Source organism: Moschus berezovskii, chromosome 27 (genome assembly GCF_049115385.1).
Source record: "Moschus berezovskii isolate FMDL1 chromosome 27, NW_MosBer_1.0, whole genome shotgun sequence".
In the NCBI taxonomy this organism is placed as follows: Eukaryota; Metazoa; Chordata; class Mammalia; order Artiodactyla; family Moschidae; genus Moschus; species Moschus berezovskii.
Genome location: NC_142486.1, coordinates 16,970,182 through 16,991,685, shown reverse-complemented (window position 1 = coordinate 16,991,685; position 21,504 = coordinate 16,970,182). Strand labels below are relative to the sequence as shown.

The 21,504-nt window shown below is 48.2% G+C and overlaps 1 protein-coding gene and 1 non-coding gene across 6 annotated transcripts in view; one reads left to right on the top strand and one right to left on the bottom strand.

Annotated features, from left to right (window-relative positions):
• Positions 1–21,504, top strand: part of KATNIP (katanin interacting protein) — a 231,358-nt gene that overhangs the window by 111,272 nt on the left and 98,582 nt on the right. For all 5 annotated transcript variants that reach the window (XM_088832877.1, XM_088832876.1, XM_055409734.2 and 2 more), the window contains one exon: positions 8,066–8,197. In XM_088832877.1, coding sequence (XP_088689003.1) covers positions 8,066–8,197 — 132 coding nt within the window. The remainder of the gene's footprint in view (positions 1–8,065; positions 8,198–21,504) is intronic.
• Positions 1,519–1,591, bottom strand: TRNAG-UCC (transfer RNA glycine (anticodon UCC)). The gene has a single exon. It is a non-coding gene; the product is annotated as a tRNA-Gly (tRNA).

Genomic DNA, 21,504 nt, shown 5'->3' with positions numbered 1-21,504 from the left:
ACACCAACTGGCTGATGAAACTGACTTAAGCGAAAGGGACTATTTATTGACTTGGATAACTGAGGAGTCCAGGACGGTGTTGTTGTTATTCAGCCGCTAAACTGTGTCTGACTCTTTGGCACCCCGTGAACTGTAGCATCCCAGGAACCTCTATCCTCCGCTATCTCCCAAAGTTTGCTCAAATTCATGTCCGTTGAGTTGGTGATGTGATCTAACCATCTCATCCTCTCTTGCTCCCTTCTCCTCCTACTCTTAATCTCTCCCAGCATCAGGGTCTTTTCCAATGAGTCGGTTCTTCGCATCAGGAGGTCAAAGTATTGGTGCTTCCACTCCGGCGTCAGTCCTTGCAATGAGTGTTGTGGGTTGATTTCCAGGATTGTAGCAGGACTCATCTCTCTTCTCCTCCTCCCTCCTCCCCTCCCCTTCCTCCTCTCCTCTCCGCCTTCTTTCATCTTGGTGCCATTCTTACGTGGGTTCTCCGCATATAGACACAGAATTGAGACACTGGCTTTGCGACTCGATCAGAAAGTGGATTTTTCTTCCTAAAAGCTCCAGAAAATCCCCCGGCTTGGCTCCTGAACCCATATGGGGTGGCATCTCCAAACTAGTCACTGTGACTCTGATTGGCCAGGTCCAGCCAACAGGCCTGGGGGTATGGTTATCCCACCCAGACCACATGGACCAGATAGGAGTTTCCAAAGGAAAAATCAAAGAGCACCTGAAGGAGAAGGAAAGCAGATGGGCACCCCTGGCAGTGGTCCACTAGAGAAGACTTTTCAGGAAAGACCCTAGAAGGGACTTCCCTGACAGCCCAGTGATTAAGACTTCAACTTCCGGTGCCGGGTTGTGAGTTTGATCCCTGGTTGGGGAGCTAAGATCCAACCTGCCTTGCAGCAAAAAGCAAACAAACAAACATAAAGCAGAAGCAATATTGTAACAAATTCAATAAAGACTTTAAAAATGGTCAACATGAAAAAAAAATCTTTAAAGAATAATAAACCCTAGAAGGTAAAGTCAGCAAAATAGTTGGTGGGTGGCAGGGAGGGGCCCATCTACAATACTCTTCGTCTCTGATCCCCATGGCCTCTGCTTCCTCCTCCCTCTCCATTCTGAGCTCATTTTTCCCAAAACTGGGTGAACCAAAGAAAAGAAATGAGGGAGTGTTTGAAGTCAGGCAGTGAGCTCACTGATCTGCTCAGGATGCCATAACAAAGTACACAGACCAGAGGTGGCTTCAACAGTCACAGTTATGTATTTTTTCATAGTTATGGAGGCTTGGAGTCCAAGATTAGGGTATCGGCAAACATGGTGTCTTCTGTGGCTTCTATCCTTGGATTGCAGATGGTTACTTTCTCCGTGTCCTTACCTGGTCTTCCCTCTGTGTGTTCTTGTGTCTTTTTTTTTTTTCCTATGACCTTATCTTATTTATTTTTATTTGGCTGCACTGGGTCTCCATTGGAGCATACAATATCTTTAGTTGCACCATGCAAACTCTTAGTTGCTACATGTGGACTCTAGTTCCCTGACCAGGGATCGAACCTGGGCCCGCTGCATTGGAAGCACAGAATTCTAACCACTGGATCACCAGGGAAGCCCCCTGTTCTTGGGTCCTATTTCCTCTTCTTATAAGAACACCAGTCATGTTGGATTAGCGCCTACTCTAAAGGCCTCATTTTATTAATATCTTAACTAGCTCTCTAGAGATGCTATCTCCAAACAGTCACATTCTGAGTTGCTGGGGATTAGGACTTGACCATATGAGTCTTGGGGGGGGCATAATAACAGGCAGATCTGGAAAATCAACACCCCACGGTTGAGGTCTGAAGACAGGAGAACATTTGTCCCTTGGACACACTGTCTCCTCCTTGCTGGGCTGTTCCCTCCACAAAGATCACTACCTTTTCTTTCCTCTCCACTCTGACCCATGAAACCCAGCTCCTTGCTTTTCCCAGAGGCTGCTTCCTCTAGGAAGCCTTCTTAACACTCCCAGCCTGGCCAGCTAGATTGCTGCCTTCTCTGCTCCTGTATCATCATCTGGCCCTGGTCTCCCTGCCCCCAGTTGCCTTTCTTCCCCTCTGGCCTGTGAGCTCCACCACCAGGGCACAGTCCAGCTCTTCCCCTCCACTGAATCTCCAGCATGCAGCCCTCACCTGGCACATTCAAGTCATTCAGGGATCTTTGTCAAGTAAAGCAAGGACTTATGCCCCCTCTGCCCACCCCTGCCCACACCCCACCTGCTGGGTGGCTCAGACAGTAAAGAATCTGCCTGCAATGCAGGAGACCTGGGTTCAGTCTCTGTGTCAGGAAGTTCCCTTGGAGGAGGAAATGGCAACCCACTCCACTTCTTGCCTGGAGAAAGCCACGGACAGAGGAGCCTGGTGGGCTACAGTCCATGGGGTTGCAAAGAGTCAGACACTACTGAGCGACTGACACTTTCACTTTCGTGCTGCCCTGCTAAAGCATCTGGTGATCAGGGTAGTGTTGATGCGCTTCTGAGTGAGACCCACTGGGGCTGCATCCTTGCTGTGGCTTGTGTTTCCTCCAAGGGGACAGAAGGAGGGAAAGGCTGTGAAGAGATTGACTGGGCCCCTGCCCTGGAAGCGGGGGGTATGGCAAGGATGGGTGTGGGCATGACATTCACTTCCAGGTGTGAAAGACCAGGTCTTTGAAGGAGAGCAGTTGGACCCCAGGCAGTTTAAGAGTCGTTGTTGTTTAGTCCCTAAGTCATGCCTAACTCTGCTACCCCTGGACTGTAGCCCGCCCCACCCCTGCCTCCCAGGCTCCTCTGCCCGTGGGATCTCCCAGCAAGAATACTGGAGTGGGTAGCCATTCCCTTCTCCAGGGGATCTTCCCAACCCAGGAAGCAAACCTGGGTCTCCTGCATTGCAGGTCGATTCTTTTACTGCAGAGCCACTGGGGAAGCCCTTAAGAGTGATACTTTCCTATAAGCGGAAAGAGAGAACTTCACTTTTTTGCCATTTTACATTTTTTAACAGATTGCTTGGCAGGCCCCACATTGACCGTGGTGATCACGTCTGCTGGGGGTGGAGGGCAGTGCACATGCCCCCTACCACCACCCTCAGCCACTGCTTTCATCTGTGGCTTCTTAGCTTCAGCAGGGGACAGGCTCCCACAGAGGGGAGCAGGCAGGAGTCCTGTTACAAGGTCCCCCCAGACTCTAGCATAGGATTGAAGTTCTGAGCCACTCCTGAGCATTTACTCAAGAGCAGTCAGCAGTAACCTGAAAAGATGTGCCTGGTTCTGGGCTGTTCCTTCTTTCATCTACTGGCCATGTATCATGGCCCAGGTACTATGCCAGGACAGGATAAGCCCAGTCGGTCTCCTACATCACATAATCCTAGTAGAGAAAACAGACAATAAGCATGCGTGTGTGCTTAGTTGCTTAGTCGTGTCTGACTCTTAGTGACCCCATGGACTGTAGCTCCCCAGGCTCCTCTATCCATGGGGATTCTCTAGGCAAGAATATAGGAGTCGGTTGCCATGCCCTCCTCCAGGGGATCTTCCCGACCTAGGGATCAAACCTATATCTCTTACATCTCCTGCATTAGCAAGAGGGTTCTTTATCGCTAGTACCACCTGGGAACCCTGACAGTAAACACACAACCAGATAAATAATAACAATTGCCAACACTGAGTTGTTACTGATACGAGCCAACCACTGTTCCAAGGGCTTTACATATATTCCCTCATTCAGTCCTCCCCACGAACCCAAGGAAAGTCTTGTCATTGCACTTGTTTTGCCGGTGGGGAGGATGAAGCACAGAGATGTCAGATAACTCATCCAAGGCCACACAGACAGGAAAGAGCAGAGCAGGAGTGAACCTGCAGCAGTGTGAGCCCAGAGCCTGTGCTGTTAACCTTTCAGTTCAGTTCAGTCGCTCAGTCGTGTCTGACTCTTTGAGACCCCATGGACTGCAGCACACCAGGCTTCCCTGTCCCTCACCAACTCCTGGACCTTGCTCAAAATCGTGTCCATCAAGTCAGTGATGCCATCCAACCATCTCATCCTCTGTCATCCCCTTCTCGTCCTGCCTAAGGCTAAATAAATAAACCAGATGAGATTCCAAAGTGATGACGGGGCTTTAAGAATCCAGTAAGTAACCCCAGGCCCCTCTGTTTCCCCTTTTAAGTTGTGAAACAAATGAGAGATAGCCATGGGATAGATGGGGAGCAAATGATCACCTTTCCAACTGATAGGATTGGTGGCTAGGCAGTACTGCCCCTCCGCTGTAGACAAACCCCTGGCCCCTGAAGCTAATGGCATCCGGAAGGTTGAACTGAGGGCAACCCCTCCCCCCTCCCCTGCCCAGGGGGAAGGACTGAGCCCTGATGGCTTCCTGCCCCCACTCTCTCCCATCCTATTCGTCCTCCTTGTGAGCAAGGGGCAGTGAGTGAGTGGCATACAGAAAGGCAGAAGTTAATTTTCCAGTAACTGGAAAGGGGAGAGTTGGGTCAGGGTCAGGTTAGGAATTCAGGGAGGAGGAAAGAATGGTACCCTGACGGTCTTGAAAGTTGTGAATGCTATAAAACAGGACACTGGCTGGGTTCTCACGGTCAGAGAAGGATGTTGGTAGCTGGAATAGTAAGGACAGCCTTCTCAGAGGAGGTGATGTTTAAATTGAGACAGGAATGAGGAGAAGGGGGCAGCCATGGGAACAGCATTCCAGGTCCAGGGACCAGCAAGCATAAAGGGTTTAAACAGGGAAAGAGCTTGGTGCCCCTGAGGACAGAGAAAGGGCCAGTGTGGCTGGAGCTGAATGAACCTGGGAAAGGAGGGAGGGGCAGGCGGGAACACGGTACAAAACGAGTGTCCCAGCCTACTTTCCATGAAGACGTGAGGGTTCTAGCATTGCACCAAGAGTCTGGGTCCTAGGAAATAGCCTTGTATAGCCTTCTGATGGCCAAAGTAGACCTCCACAACTGCTGGAGGGCCATCTTATGGAGAAGAGGGAGCCGGTAGAAGGGCAATAAAGTGGTGAAGCACGTGTGTATGCTTAGTTGCTCAGTCATGTTTGACTCTTTGTGACCTCATGGACCATAGTCCGCCAGGCTCCTCTGTCCATGGGATTTCCAAGGCAAGAATACTGGAGTGGGTAGCCATTTCCTTCCCCAGGGGATCTTCCTGACCTAGGGATCAAACCAGGATCTCCTGCATTGCAGGCAGATTTTCTACCACCTGAGCCACCAGGGAAGCCAAAAGTGGTTAAGGGGAGGGCTCAAACCCTGATTCCATCACTTCCTAGCTCTGGGACTTTGGAAAAATGATGTGAACCTCAGAGCCTTAGTCTACAATCGTATGTATCAGTTTTCTACGGCTGCTGTCGCAAATGAGCAAAACAATGCACATTTATTATCTTATTCTTGTCTGGAGAGTCCTGTGGACAGAGGAGTCTGGTGGGCTGCTGTCCATGGGGTCACAGAGTCAGACACGACTGAAGCGACTTAGCATGTGTGCATGCATTGGAGAAGGAAATGGCAACCCACTCCAGTGTTCTTGCCTGGAGAATCCCAGGGATGGAGGAGCCTGTGGGCTGCCATCTATGGGGCCGCACAGAGTCGCACGACTAAAGCGACTTAGCAGCAGCAGTTCTGTGAGTCATAAGTGTGATGGGCTAAAATCACAGTGTCAACAGGAGGCTCCAGGGGAGAACCCGTTTCCTTGCCTTTTCCAGCTTCCAGAGGCTGCTGCGTACCTCGGCTCCTGGCTCCTTCCTCCGCCTCCAAAGCTAGCACCGTTGCCTCTCTGTGGTTTTCTTCTGGAGTCACATCTCCCTGTGACCCTCCTCATCAGCAGCCCTTTTCCACTTGTGTGTGTTCTATTGTGGTAAAATATACGTAACATTCCTTTATTATTATAACATTCTGTATATAATATTGTAACAGTCTATACATAACATTTCTATTCTTTGACCTTCTTCACCATTAAAAAAAATTTATTTATTTGCTTTTGGCTGCACTGAATCTTCATTGCTGCATTTGGAGGCAACTCTCTAGTTGCAGCGGCTTCTCTTTTTGTGGCCCACGGGCTTAGTTGCCTCGTGGCATGGGGAATCTTCCCGGACCAGGTACTGAACCCATGTCCCCTGCACTGGCAAGTGGATTCTTAACCACTGGACCACCAGGAAGATCCCTTCTTCACTGTTTTTTAGAGCACAAATTGGTGTCATGAAGTAGACTCACACTGTATGTAACCATCACCACTGTCTTTCACCAGAAGTTTTTTCATCATCCCAAGCTGAAACTTCGTCCCTCTTCCACTTTTAAGTGAAGTGAGTGAAAGTTGCTCAGTCGTGTCCGACTCTTTGTGACCCCATGGACTATACAGTCCATGGAATTCTGCAGGCCAGAATGCTGGAGTGGGTAGCCTTTTCCATCTCCAGGGAATCTTCCCAATCCAGGGATCGAACCCAAGTCTCCTACATTGCAGGTGGATTCTTTACCAGCTGAGCCACCAGGGAAACCCACTTTTAAGGACCCATGTAATTACATTGGGTCCAGCAGGATAATCCAAGATAACCTCCCTAGTTTAAGGTCAGCTGATTAGCACAGTTAATTCCCCTTTGCTTTGTCGCCTAACACATTCACAGCTTCCGGTAATTAGGATGTGGCCAATTTTGAGGTCCATTATTCTGCCTACCCTCCACTCACTAGGATGGCTGGCCAGGGAAATACATGAGAAAGCGTGTGCCAAGGGCCTGACCCAGTGCCCGGGTCCTCTGGAGGCTGAACTGAATATATGCTAGCTGTCATTCTTACCATCAGCAGCATGTTTTCAGCACTGGGGCAGTCAGTCTCCATTTGAGCATTGGCCCTTTTCCTTTCTTTGTCTTGTCTCATTGGACATGGTGGGTTCTGGCTCACACACACACACAGGTCTGCCCTTGGGCCCAGGGTGTCAGGACAACCAGGGACCAGCCACTTCAGAAAGTGTAGAGAAACATATGCCCTTCACAAAGTCAAGGGGGGAATGGCAGAGAAGTTAGTGCAAATCAGACAGACCTCACCCACATCCCCATTATCTACCCAGAGCTGCCAAGAATCCCACGGGGCCCTTGATTCTGGGGCTTCACTCCTTTGGGCCATCACAGACCCCAGGATTTCCTCGGAATTTCAGCAGAAACTTTCCGAGGCTTTCTGCCTTCCCAGGCTGGGGGTTCCCAAGTCTAGCAACTACACTCTTCTCCCTGATTTTTCTCTTTAATCCATTTAGCCACCTGCCTCGCTGCCCACCAGACTGCTTTCCTGCTTTCCCAAGCGTGTCCTCTCATGTTCTTTTTTGTTTAATATGTATTTATTTGGCAGTGCTGGGCCTTAGCTGCAGCACTCAGGATCTTTGCTCTTCGTTATGGCATATGAACTCTTAGTTGCGGCATGTGGAATCTAGTTTCCTGACTGCGGATTGAACCCGGGCCCCCTGCATCGAGAGAGTGGAGTCTTAGCCACCAGGCCACCAGGAACGTCCCTGTCTTCTCATGTTCTTAAACCTTTGCTGGTTCTAAAGCCCTGGAACCACTGTCCCCAAACTTGTGTCCGTGTGTACATGCTCAGTCACTCAGTCATGTCCAATTCTTTGTGACCCCAGGGACTCTAGCCCACCAGGCTCATCTGTCCATGGAGTTCTCCAGGCAAAAATACTGGAGTGGGTTGCCATATCCTTCTCCAGGGGATCTTCCCCATCCAGGGATTGAACCTGTGTCTCTTGCATCCCCTGCATTGGCAGCCAGGTTCTTTACCACTGCGCAACCTGGGAAGCCCCCTCCCCAATCCTTAGTCATGTTCAAACCTTCATAGTTCTTTTGCCAAATTCACAGCCCACTCGTACTATTTTTTTTTTTTTTTTTAGCTATTATTTAAACCAGCAAACTTATTTTGTTGTCTGCATTATTCACACCTCTAATTCCAAACTAGCATGGTGCCAGAGCAGGGGTTCCATTAATATTTGTTGAATGAATAAGTGAACAGACAAGTAAACAGATGCCTGAGCAGAGTGTGCCATCCCTGCTTGCACACAGTGTTTGACATATAAACAATTGTGTTTTTACAGGTAATAAAAAGGAAAGGAATTTGTCTGCTAAGCGGAAGGACAACGCTGAGGTCTTCATTCCCAGCAAACCTGAGCCACACCTGAGTCCCCAGCCCCCAACCATGTTCCCGGATCAAGACAGGGCGTGCTCAAGTAAGAGTTCTGGGGTCCATGATCGGGCTTGGCACTGGGCTTGCATCACCCTCATTGGGGTGCCATGAAGGAGGAGTCCTTGCTTCATCACCCTCCTTCCCCAGGCCTGAGCTGATCTTTAGCAAATGTATTATTAGTCAAGGTCTCCAGAGAAGGACTTCTCTGGTGGTCCAGTGGTTAAGACTTTGCCTTCCAAGGCAGGGAGTGCAGGCTATATTTCTGGTCTGGGAACTAAGATCCCACATGCCTCGTGGCCCCCCCAAAATCAAAGTATACAACAGAAGCAATATTGTAGCAAATTCAATACACACTTTAAAAATGGTCCACATTAAAAAAAAAAATAAACTTTGAAAAAGAAGTCTCCAGAGAAACTGAACCAATAGGATGTATATATATATATATATATGGAGAAATTTATGTTTTAACTTTTTTAGAATTAGTTAATTTATTTTATTATTTTTGGTTGTTCTGGGTCTTTGTTGCTGTGTGCAGGCTTTCTCTGGTTGTGGCAAGCCAGGACTACTGGCTTTGACTGAATAGCTGGACTCTGCATGGCTCAGTTGAGTGGACACATAAAATTAATGGCCATAGTTACTTTCTGGGTCTGTAGCTAAGATGTGGTTATGATTGAAAATTTGTTTTATTTTTCTTTTTACTTTTAAATGAATTTTCTTACTTTATATGGGCAATGATGTGTGCAGCTGATACTACATTCAAAAGGTACTAAGGAGTTTATGGTGAAAGAGTCATCTGATACCCTTCTAATGAAATCAGGGTGTCTAATGATTGAGCACTTCCCATGAGCCAGCCACCACTGTAAGCAATTATTATATTTACTATATGTTTACTTATAATGTACTTACATATATTATACAGTTTATATATGTGTGCGTGCATGCTAAATCACTTCAGTCGTGTCTATCTCTTTGCAACTCCATGGACTGTAGCCAACCAGGCTCCTCTGTCCATGGACTTCTCCAGGCAAGAATACTGGAGTGGGTTGCCATGCCCTCCTCCAGGGGGTCTTCCCCACCAAGGGATCAAAACCTTGTCTCCGGCATCTCCAGCATTGGCAGACGGGTTCTTTACCACTAGCCCCACCCAGGCCTGGACCATGCACTCCAAGCTTGAAGCCCTTTTCCAAGCAGCTCAGGCAGATGGTAGGAGGCAGAGGAAAGGGCCACAGTCCTTCCACTTTACTGAGCATTTTCTTCCTGCTATGTGAATGTTGTCTTGGTTTAGATTCCCCAGAACCAGACTCTGAGATAAGGATTCCAGAACAAGTCATCGAATTGGAAGGTGGTTCCTGGAAGAGGGCTGGAAAGGAAAGGAGCCAAAACTGGCTTCATCACCAAGCAAGGTCACTGGGCAAGTGGAGCACCACGTGGCTGGGAGCTCCGGTGGTGGGGCGGGGCAGGGGCAGTGCTGAGCAGAAGCCTGCTCCCCATTCTGGGGTGAATGAGGGACCCTCCTTTCAGTCCTGGGTGTGAGCTGTGTTGACCCTTGAGAGCTCTGGCTCTGGGGATCACATTGGAGGTCTGGCCAAGGGACTGTGAGCAGGGGGCACCCAGGCATTCACTGATTAACCCTTATCAAACCTCACCCAACTGGGAGAAAGCACTATACTAATACAAGACAAGATGTTTTATCTTTTCTTTTTTTAATTTTTCTTACTTTTATTTTTGGCCGCACGGGGTCTTCATTGCTGCACAGGCTAGTTGCGGGGCATAGACTTCTCGCTTCAGTGGTTTTTCTCCTTGCTAAGTACAGGCTCTAGGGCTCGAGGGCTGCAGTAGTTGTGGCTCTCGGGCTTAGTTGCTCTGCAGCACGTGGAATCTTCCCAGACCAGGAATCAAACACGTGTCTCCTGCATTGACTGGCAGATTCTTAACCACTGGACCACCAGGGAAGTCCAAGACAAGGCGTTTTAGATAGCAAGTGATAAAAAGAGTGGACTGAAGGGAAAGCGTCTACATCAATGCATGTAAATGAACTTCCAAAGGTGGTGTGATCACTGGGCGCAGCCGGACCCAGTGATTAAAATGTGTCAGCAGTCTGCCTCTCCCCAACTCCCAGCTCAGCTTTCTCCTTTTTGCCCTTCATTCTCAGAAAAGCTCTTAAACGTGGTGAGAGGGCCACCAGCAGCTCTGGGCCGACAGCCCACCAGCCCAGCAACCCTGGCAGAAAATAGACCTGGCAGACTCTGCAGCCTGACCACCTGGTACAAATCCTGCCCTTCCGCCTACCAGCTCTGTGACCTTGGGCAGGTTACTTACCCTCTCTGGGCCTCATTCGCCCATCTCTCAAATGGAGATAAGAATAGCACTCTGGGGCTTCCCTGGTGGGTCAGTGGTAAACAATCTTCCTGCCAGTGCAGGAAATATGGGTTGAACCCTTAATCTAGGAAGATTCCATATGCCTCGGAGCCACTAATCTCCACAAGAGAAGCCACCACAAAGAGAAGCCTGGGCACCACAGCTAGAGGGTAGCCCACACTCACGGCAGCTAGAGAAAAGCCCATGCGGCAATAAAGACCCCGCTCAGCCTAAATAAATAATTTTTTTTTTTTTTTAAAGAAGAACACTCTGCCCTGAGGGTCACTAAAAGGATTAAAAGGCTGGCTGGATAGTCAGCTTAGAGGAGCACCCGGCTAAAAGCAAGCCCTTGTTCAAGGTCAGCTGGTGGAGAGTGTAATAATTCCTGGGCCGTTGTTCCTTCTACACCCAGACTGGCTCCACTGACCGCTGCTCAACTCGACAGGACTCCAGTCTGTACTGCTGGTATTTCATTCCATATGAAAAATTAATAATGGCTTTTAAATTTCTCCAGAACAAGGCGTTAAATGAAGCCAAGATAGTGTGCCATTGTGCAGGAACCTTCCAGAGACCCTGGTAGAGTGGGAGCAGCACGGTGGTGGTCAAGCACCCTTCCTGGTTGCCTACTGGGCTCACTGGGACCTCCCTCCTTCATGTGTGGGCTGCGATCACTAGATATTTACATTTCTGGGTAATACAATGAAGAGCCAGCACTTATAAACCCCTGAATCAGCTCCCAGGCTGTGTTTTGTACCACACATGTTTATCTTACATTTAATCGCCCAAACAACACTGTGTAGTTCAGTTCAGTTCAGTCGCTCAGTCGTGTTTGACTCTCCGCGACCCCATGAATCACAGCACGCCAGGCCTCCCTGTTCATCACCAACTCCCGGAGTTCACTCAAACTCATGTCCATCGAGTCGGTGATGCCATCCAGCCATCTCATTCTCTGTTGTCCCCATCTCCTCCTGCCCCCAATCCCTCCCAGCATCAGAGTCTTTTCCAGTGAGTCAACTCGTCACATGAGGTGGCCAAAGTATTGGAGTTTCAGCTTTAGCATCAGTCCTTTCAATGGTTAAGGAATCTTAAAAACCTGGCTGCCGAGTATCTGTCCCTAATCACTCTATCTCATGGCCCTTCATGTGCCAACGAAACCGCTGTTGACTTGCAACACACCTACATCCGCCTAGTCCTAAGCCATGACATACCTAAAGTCCACTGGTTGGAGTCACTTGGTCTATTTTTTCTAATATTCTGTAATATAAATGTAATATAAATATGTAACAGTATTTTTAAAATATTCCTTTACTTATTTGTTTGGCTGCATTATTTCTTAGTTGTGGCATGCAGGCTTAATTCCCCGCCGCAGGTGGGATCTTAGTTCTCTAACCAGAGCTTGACGCTGTGTCCCCTGCATTGGAAGGTGGATTTTCCACCACTGGACCACCAGGGAAGTCCCCTAACTGTTATTATCTTCAAAGTTAAATCACGTATCAAGTAAAGTCATTTTGAATACTGTATTAGTTTCCTAGGCTGTTGTGACAAAGTACCAAGATCTAATTGGTTTAAACAATAGAAAGTTCTTATCCCATTTCTGGAGGTTGGGAGGTCCAAAACCAAGGTGTCAGCAGGACCATGTTCCTTCTGAAAGCACTCGGGGTAGATCTGCTCCAGGCTTCTCTCTACCTTCTGATAGTTTCTTGCTATCAACATAACTCCGACGTTCACCTGGTGCTTTCCTGTGTACACGTCTGTCTCTGGGTTCAAGTGTACTCTTTTTACAAGGACACCAGTCGTGTTCGCTTGAGGCCCACCCTAATGACCTCATCTTAACCTGGTCATCAGCAAAGACCCTATTTCCAAATAAGGTGACATCCACAGGTCCTAGGGGTTTGTCGTCAACAAGTCAACAGGTAACACATACCTTGATGTGTTGCATTGTGAGAAGTGGAGCTTCATTAATTATTTATAATTTGCCTTTCTCCAGGAAGTTCTGACATGACAAATTGGGTAGTGCAAGAAGACTTTAACAAATATGTAAGGAAACGAAGGTAAAGGGAAAACAAGAGTAGGAACAGTAAGATGACGCCAGGGGGTAAACAAATGAATGCCTGAGCGGGGGTCACAGTCGTGACTGTGAGCTTCCTGGCCACCGTGGCAAAGAAGCGTGCCTTCACATAAACAGTGGGTCCATTGGATAAATATCAGATTACCAGCTGTCCCTGGTACTTGGTTCTTAGCTTATCCCATTGATTCCCTTAAAGAGGACACTGAGGTGGTGGAATCCTCATTTTCAACAGGTTTGGAGCTCAGCCTTTATCTGATAAATGTGCATGCTCCTACATAAGCCAAATTTGAAGAAAAGAAAGTTGAAAAGCATAGTGTTACCCCACCCTCACACTGAAATGGGATGACATTGGAGTCACATGCCACACAGGGATGAGGTTCTAAAGGCCAAAGAGGTACAGGTGCCAAATCTACCCTTGAAATCCCTCCAACTGATGATCAAGTGTTGCATAGACGCAGCTCTGTCTAGAAACCCCATATAGACATATTATCTTTCCTTAAGCCCAAGAGAGTCGTTGCTCCTCCAAGGTGGGGACGACCATCGCTTCTTGGCTGAGCCCCAGATGAAGTGGTTGGATATGCGTAGAGCCTGGGTTGTAGGAAAAATGTGTTTTTAAGTATTGGCATTATGCTAAGGTCCCTGGGATGTCCATGCCTTCAGAGGCACAGGACCTTGACTTGCTGCAAGGACAGGAGAACCAAACCCACTTACCCTCTTCCAGGAAAAATCTGTACTGCTTAGATGCTTTACTTTCTGTTTGTGGGGGGATGTCTTTTGTGAGGGGCATACAAAATCAGCCTTTTTTATGTCTTCTGGTGAACTGAACCTTTTATCACCATGCATTGTCTCTTTTTTACTCTAAAAATGCTTTTGTCTTTACGTCAACCGGCTTTCTTTTGGTTAGTGTTTATGTCAGTTCAGTTCAGTCGCTCAGTCGTGTCCGACTCTCTGCGACCCCATGGATCACAGCACGCCAGGCCTCCCTGTCCATCACCAACTCCCGGAGTTCACTCAGACTCATGTCCATCAAGTCGGTGATGCCATCCAGCCATCTCATTCTCTATCGTCCCCATCTCCTCCCACCCCCAATCCTTCCCAGCATCAGAGTCTTTTCCAGTGAGTCAACTCTTCACATGAGGTGGCCAAAGTATTGGAGTTTCAGCTTTAGCATCAGTCCTTCCACTGAACACCCAAGATCGATCTCCTTTAGAATGGGGTATATCTTTTTTTTTTTTTAATCTTCTATGCGGTGCATCTTTTTTCATCCTCTTATTTTCAAACTTTCTGCATCTTTACACTGGGGTTTATCTCTTGTAAACAACATGTAATTGGTTTTTATTTTTATCTTCTAACAATCTATGTGTTGTAATGGGCACATTTAGTCCATTTACATTTAATGTAATTGCTGATAGATTTGACTTTAAATCTACCATCTTATTGTTTGTTTTTATTTGTTCCGCCTCTTTTAAGTTCCTCTTTCCTCTCCTTTCATGCCCTGTTCTGAACTGATTACTTTACATTATCCCTCTTTTTGCTCCTCTATTAGCTTGTTAGTTATACATTCTTTTATTATTCTTTAGTCATTACCAGAGATTGCAACATGCCTTCTTGACTTATTAGCGTCTCCTTTAAATTAGCGAGTTTACTGCTTCTCATTCAGTGGAGACCTTACCAGCCTAACTCCATTTACCCCGCTCCAAAATTAAATGCTTATTGTCATGCATTTTAATTCTCTGTAAAAATTAAACCTCACCAGACGTCATCGTTATTATTACTGTTGTTGTTACAATAGTCAATTGTAATTTGGATTTGCTTATATTGTTAACCTTCCTGTGCCCTCCACTCCTGACTATTTCTGGGTCACCCTGACTCTCAGACTGTAGCCCCAAGTCTGTCACCAGCTCTGTTCGGTTTCTCAACTTTGCAACAGCTCTTAGAATCAGCAGCACCTTGAGGGGAAGCACTTCCCAGGTGCTTCCCAGAAACCTCTCTGGGTTTCTCATTTCCTGCCTGTAACCCTTCATAGTCTTGTTCACTCTCCATGCTTTCAAACAGATTTCTCTTCATAAACAGAGCTTCATAATACTATTTGGTCCAGATTTTCTGCTTGTGTTCCAGGGAGGGTTGATCTGGATTAGCTAGCTAACTAGCCATTACCATAAGTGTAACCTATGGTCTGCACTCTTAAAAGAGTTATTTCTCTCCTTGTCCCTTTATCTGTGGCCAAAGTCATAAAATTGAATTTGTGTCAATTAAATGTACATATGAGGCAACTCCACGAGAGTTTAATTCCTCTCTATCACTATAATTATCCCTGCTTCTAATGAAAGGGCCTCATGTCTTGGATTACTTTGGTCTCTATCAAATAGCCTTCCAGGAAAGGACCTGTTGTCTTGTTGCGGGTGAAAGGACATTAGTCTTTAATGTAGAAAGTTTACTGTCCAAGGTGTCAGAGTGCTTTAGGGAAGTGATATATCTGAACCACTTTTCCCAGACAAGCTGCCAATGTAGAAATAAAGTAACACCCCTCAGCATGAGTGAATTAGAAGACCCTGACAGCCCTGCAGTTAACTTTGCTGTCAAGAAGACCTGCCACAGAAAGACCAGTCTGCCAAAGTCCAGCGTCTCATAACACGTGTCAGTATTCACTGTTAACAGCAAGGGTCAGAAATCCAAACCGAAGCAACAAAGGAAAATGTATTGCTCACAGATCTGAAAAGTCTGGGACTGTAGTTTGGCTTCAGGCATGGTGGGATCCAGGTGTTCAGATGATGCTCTCACCAGGAAGGTGTTTCTTTATCACTTAGCTCCACTCTCCTCTAATCCAGTGCATCTCAGACTTGAACATGCATTAGAATTATTTGCTAAATAAGCAAATTAACACCCCATTTTTGGACCCTGCCCCAGTTTCTAATTCAGTGCATCTAGGGTGGAACGTAAGTGTTTCAATTCTTAGTAAGTTCCAGGTGATACTGATTTTACTGCTCCAGGGACCACACTTTGGGAACCACATCTATAGTCTCAGACATGGCAGAGAGATGGTCCCTGGTGGCTCCTCTTCCTAATAGTCTCAGCAGAGTCCAAGAACCAGCTCTCCCCTGAACTGATCTCTAAACTCCACAGTCAGGGAGAGGCATCTGTTTTCTTGTGGGCCCAGGCAGGGCCAGGAGTGGGGGTTGACACAGTTGCCTCCAAACCATGTGGACTGAGAGGCAGGGGAAGAGGTGGTTCCCTGAAGGAAAACATGGATGCCATGAAGGTCACTGTCTCTGGGGCCTGAAAGCAACTGCTGCTCATTTCATATAAAAATTAACCACACAGAACACTTTGCTACAAATTCTTCAGAGGCTCGGTACAGAGCAAAAGACTGTAATAGGCAAGAGGAAATAGTAGAAGTTGCTTAGTCAGTGGTGAGATGGGGACTGACGCCTTCCTCGAGCATCATTAAAAATCATGTGCATTCCTGAGCTCACGAAGAGACAGCAGCGGAAAGATGAGTGTTAAGGGCTGCAGAGAGCATCTGCCCCTAGAGGCCCCCAAACAAGCTTTAGAGATGAGACGAGCACAGGCTTTGACAAGCCAGGTGTATCAGCTATCTCCTGCTGCCTGACAATCCCCTTCATGCTGTAGTGGCTGCAAGCAACAATGCTTTTTATTATTGCTGCGGGTGGACTGGCTGGTTCCATAGTGAGCTAGTGAGCTGGGTGATCTCACATGGCCTCACTCACAGCGTCTGGCAGGACCCCTGGCCCGAGGACCTCAGGTGGGACAATTTATCTCTGCTCCATGTGGTCTCATCATCCAGCACCTGGGGGTCTCTAGGCAGCCAGAGAGGACACACCTCAGCACGTAAATGCTTTTTAAAGGATCTGCTCAGTCGTGACTGCGAAGGACCTGTTGGCCAAAGGAAGTCACCAGGCCAAGCCCAGCTAGAAAAATAGGCTCCAGCTACCTCTTGATGGGGGGCTTCCCAAGGGGTGCTAGTGGTAAAGAACCCGCCTGCCAATGCAGGAGACCTAAGAGACCCAGGTTTGATCCCTGGGTCAGGAAGATGCCCTGGAGGAGGACATGGCAACCCACTCGGTATTCTTGCCTGGAGAATCCCCATGGACAGAGGAGCCTGGCGGGCTACAGTCCATAGGGTTGCAGAGTTGGACACGACTGAAGCAACTGAGCAAGCACTCACCTCTCGATGTGGCAGTGTCACAGCGTGATGTGGCATGTTGCATGTGGGAGTCATTTGTGGCCATTTGTCGGTCTCCTGCATTATGGATGAGGCTGTGTGCGCATGCCCAGTGAGTCAGGTTAAAACGCACCGAGGCTCCGGAGCACTCAGATGTCAGCGATCCTCCCAGCAGGCAGCCTCCATCCCCCTCCTGGTTGGATTTCAGAGGAAGTGTGGGCAACTCAAGACAGAACGGGGCTAAGTCAGCCCTTTCCCTAGACCTTTCACCATACACATCACACAGTTGCCAGGCTGAGGGGCATGTGACCACCACTGTGGAAACTGGAGGGCCAATACCCTGCCTACAGGGGGCGCCGCTCCCCACCTCATAGCTGCCATGCAGGCATGCCAGTGAGGGCTGTCAGATCACATGACTTTTCCAGAGAGGCCAGGAATCCCGACTTTCACGTGGATTTCCTCTTTTTTTTTTTTTAATTTATTTTAACTTAACATCTGTTTCCAATTACAAAAGTCACTCAACACAATCTACAGGCTTGCCTCAGCCGTTGGGCTTTGGGTCTATGAGCTCTACACTAGACCTCGGTGATTCTCAGATGTAATGTTTGCCATTTCATCGGATTCCCAGCTGACCTCAAAGACCACTTGCCTGTGGGAAGGGGCCATTTTGCTAAGACTCTGAATCGTTGAGTCACAGCCAGCGGGTGGGGAGAAGCGGCCTGGCTGGAGAGCCAACCGGACAGCCCATGTCTCACGTCTTCCATGTGACATGTGCTGCATTCACGGTAAATCTCCTCAGTTGATACGCTCTTTTGTTTCCAGAGATGAAAGCCAAGTTCCAGTGAAGCGAGGAGAAAGTGCAGTTCACAGAAGAGGGGTAGTTTTCTACCAGAAAAGAGCAGCTTTGGGATAAATTTAAATGTACCATTTGGCTTTCGCTGGTGGCACTGATCTATTGTGTGAATAAATCCACTGTTCTCCACAGCTGTGATGAGAATAAATCCACCCTCACGTGGGGCTCAGGCCGGTGCAGAAACAGCTCACCCAAATGAGCAAGGGGGACTTCCAACGAAGTCAAAAGGCGGCACCCTCATGTACAATGAGGAAATACAGTCTACACAGCCCGGCAGCGGGGGTGTGAATCAGGAGGATGCGGGCACTGTGTACACATTTCTGGGCAGCCATGGGTGGGGAGAACTCTGGTAGTGGAGCTGCGGCATTGACCTTCACTGGGAGAAAGGATGATTTAATTTTTAAAAGCATCTTCTTAGCATAATATGACTCAAAGGGCACAGGCAGGACCCAACAACCATGTTGTCGCAGGAGCATTCCCTCCCAAATGAAAGACACTCAGGGCAGAAGGGTTTGTGCAGATAAAACTGGACCCTGCATGACGAAAATGCTTTCCTGATTTTCCTTTCCCCAGAAGAGGCAAGTGTAAGGTTACAGATAATTATCTTAGATGCGCTGCTCCACCCCCAGCCCCAGGTCACTGAGATGTAAGAGGAGGGAGCTTTTGCCCACGTGGTGGTGGTAGTTTACTCGTTCAGTTGTATCCAACTCTTGCGACCTCTTAGACTGCAACCCGCCAGGCTCCACTGTCCATGGAATTTTCCAGGCAAGGACACTGGAGTGGGTTGCCACTTACTGCTCCAGGGGATCTTCCCAACCCGGGGATCAAACCTGGGTCTCCCACATTGCAGGCAGATTCTTTACCTTCTGAACCACCTGGTAGTGATAGTAAAAAGGCATGGACCACCACGTAGTGGCTCTTTTTTGACTGACTTTTTAAGTATTCTAAGCAGGAAATGCAGAAGGAGCTTACGGGAGAATGGATACTTGTGTTATGTATGGCTCAGTCCCTTTGATGTCCACCTGGAAGTATCATAGCACTGTTCATTGGCGATGTGTGTGTGTTTTCAGTCGCTCAGTCATGTCTGACTCTTTGCAGCCCCATGGACTGTAGCCTGGCAGGTTCTTCTGCCCATGGAATTTTCCAGGCAAGAATACTGGAGTAGGCTGCCATTTCCTATTCCATCATTGGCTATACTTCAGTACAAAATAAAAAGTTCAATAAGAAAAATTCACAAACATCCAAAAAGAAAAAAGAAGGAACTTATGAATCGCCCAGGTTCTCCTTATCCTTGTGCTGCCAGAATCTCGTACTGACACTGGGGTTTGTACCCCTAGATCAGAGTGTTGATGTGTTTGTTTAACTGTACACAGCTCTTCAGCCCTTATTTATGGGGTCTTCTCTAGGATCTGAAGGGACCTTCAATTTCTCAGCTCTTCTTTATTGCAGATGGTGGAGGGAATAATATGTTTTAAAGACATTCGCAGATACTGAGATTAACAAGGTTCAGAGTTGAAATCATTTTCCATCCATTCATAGTGCTGGGAACCAGGGTGTAGCATTAAACAGGTAGGCGTGGCCTCTTGGAGTGGCAGGAGGCCTCTAAGGCTTAGGTGGCCTTGGGGTCCCATGAGAGCCCAGCTGAGAGCTCTCCACACCTGCTCCCCACCAGACTTCCCCTTGCTCCCCCAGCCCAGCCCTCGTGTCATTCCTCAGTGTGCCAAACCCCGCCCACCACAGGACCTTGGTACCTGCTACCCCCTTGACCTGGAAGAGCCTCCCCATCTGGGTATTCACAAGGCTCACCACTTTCAGGTCTCAGCTCAGATGTCACCTTCCCTGACTGAGGGTCTGAAATAGTTTTCTTCCCCTCCTGTCATCTCCGGCCTTGACCCTGCTTGATTTTCCTCCCAGAACGCGTCACCTACTGCCAGCATGTCCTGTGTACTGATCCATGTCTGTCTCTGCCCCATGACTGGGAGGTCTGTGAGGATGGGCTGTGCCTGTTCACCCACGTCTGTACCCCTCCACCCAGACCAGCATCTCATCTCACAGTGTAGTGACAGTCGCGAGCCTGTGGCATAAATTCTGTGCCTTGCAAAGAACCCATTTCTGCTTCAGCTCCCCTTGGGGTGAGGGTGCATTGATGCTTCAGGATTCCTCAGTTCCAGCTCCAGAGGAGCCCACAGCCATGCCTTCCTTTCACCCTCTTTTCCATCTCCCAGCTGCTTCAGGGACCTGCGTGAGGAAGATCCCAGTGGCTTCACCACACCCCCCGGACCCACCGTGTTTCCATAGCAATGAGGGTCCCCACCTTCATCAGCTTGTTAAATCAACTCCTTCCAGCCCTCACATGCTCATCCCTCAAGGGGCAGAGCAGGCCGAGTAGCTGATAAGAAAGGAAAACAGTTAAAGCAGCCTTGACCAGGGAGACCGGAATCCCCAGGTCACGTTGCCAGAAGTGCTTACCATCGGTCCCCAGGAGCAGTACTGGAGCCATGGCAAGAGTCCATCAGAGTCAGAGAATGACCCCCCGCCACTATTGCCCAGGCCAGCCCGCCACCCAAAGGCCCACAAAGGTTCCTTTGGGTGCCCTTGACTTTCCTGAGAGAGTAGCTTGAACTTGCCGTGACCTGTATCAGACTAGCCTTTGAGTTCTGTTGGCTTTCATGTTTCCTAAAAACTGGAGTACTTTATGAACAAATGAAATTCAGGGTTCTGTTCAGTTGCTCAGTTGTGTCTGATTCTTTGCGACCCCATGGACTGCAGTACGCCAGGCTTCCCTGTCTATCACTAACTCCCAGAGCTTGCTCAGACTCATGTCCATCAAGTCGGTAATGCCATCCAACCATCTCATCTTGTCATTTCATATAAATTTCAGATTCTAGCTTTTCTTTGGAACAAAAGTTGGCAATGCTAGAAGCACAGCACTATCTGGTAGGTGTTGGCTGGAGCTTGGCGGTAGCTCAGCTGTTCCTCCCCCATCTCCCCGACTCCGTCCTTCTTCCTCCACCCCCCAAATTCAGTCTCAGTCACTCAGAGTGCCTGCCAAACAGTCATCTTCAAAGCCCCTCTACTGGATGCCTGGTAGAAATTGGTGTCCCTTCCTTTTAGCTTAGGTTTTCCATTAGCCCAATGGCAACCCACTCCAGTATTCTTGCCTGGAGAATCCCATGGACAGAGGAGCCTGGTGGGCTACAGTCCATGGGGTCACAAAAGAGTCAAGCATGACTGGACAAGCACGCATGTGCCGCACCTTTTCCGTCAGCCCAGTATCTGGCTATCCTGGACGCCACCCCAGTAGAGCTCCTGTGTGTTTCTTTCCCTCTCCAGCCAAAGCCATTCTTGATCTTGCTACTTGAACTCTCGCTTAGATGCAAAATCTAACAGAACATAGCAGGAGAGTAAAGGGCTCCAGCTGAATCTTTGATAACCATGGGTGCCTGTTTACTGAGGTCATGGGGATTGAAGGCTGCTGATTTTTAACAAGTCTTTGCACCAGGCCAGATATATATATATAGTCCATATAGTCAAAGGGTGGTTTTTCCAGTAGTCATGTACTGATGTGAGAGTTGGACCATCAAGAAGACTGAGCACCAAAGAATTGATGCTTTTCAACTGTGGTGCTGGAGAAGACTGTTGAAAGTCGCTTCAACACCAAGGAGATCAAAGCAGTCCATCCTAAAGGAAATCAACACTGAATATTCATGAGAAGGGCTGATGCTGAAGGTGAAGCTCCAGGACTTTGGCCACCTGATGCAAAGAGCCGACTCATTGGAAAAGACCCTGATGCTGGGGAAGATTGAAGGCAGGAGAAGAGGACGACAGAGGATGAGATGGTTGGATGGCATCACCAACTCAGGGCACCTGAGTTTGAGCAAACTCTGG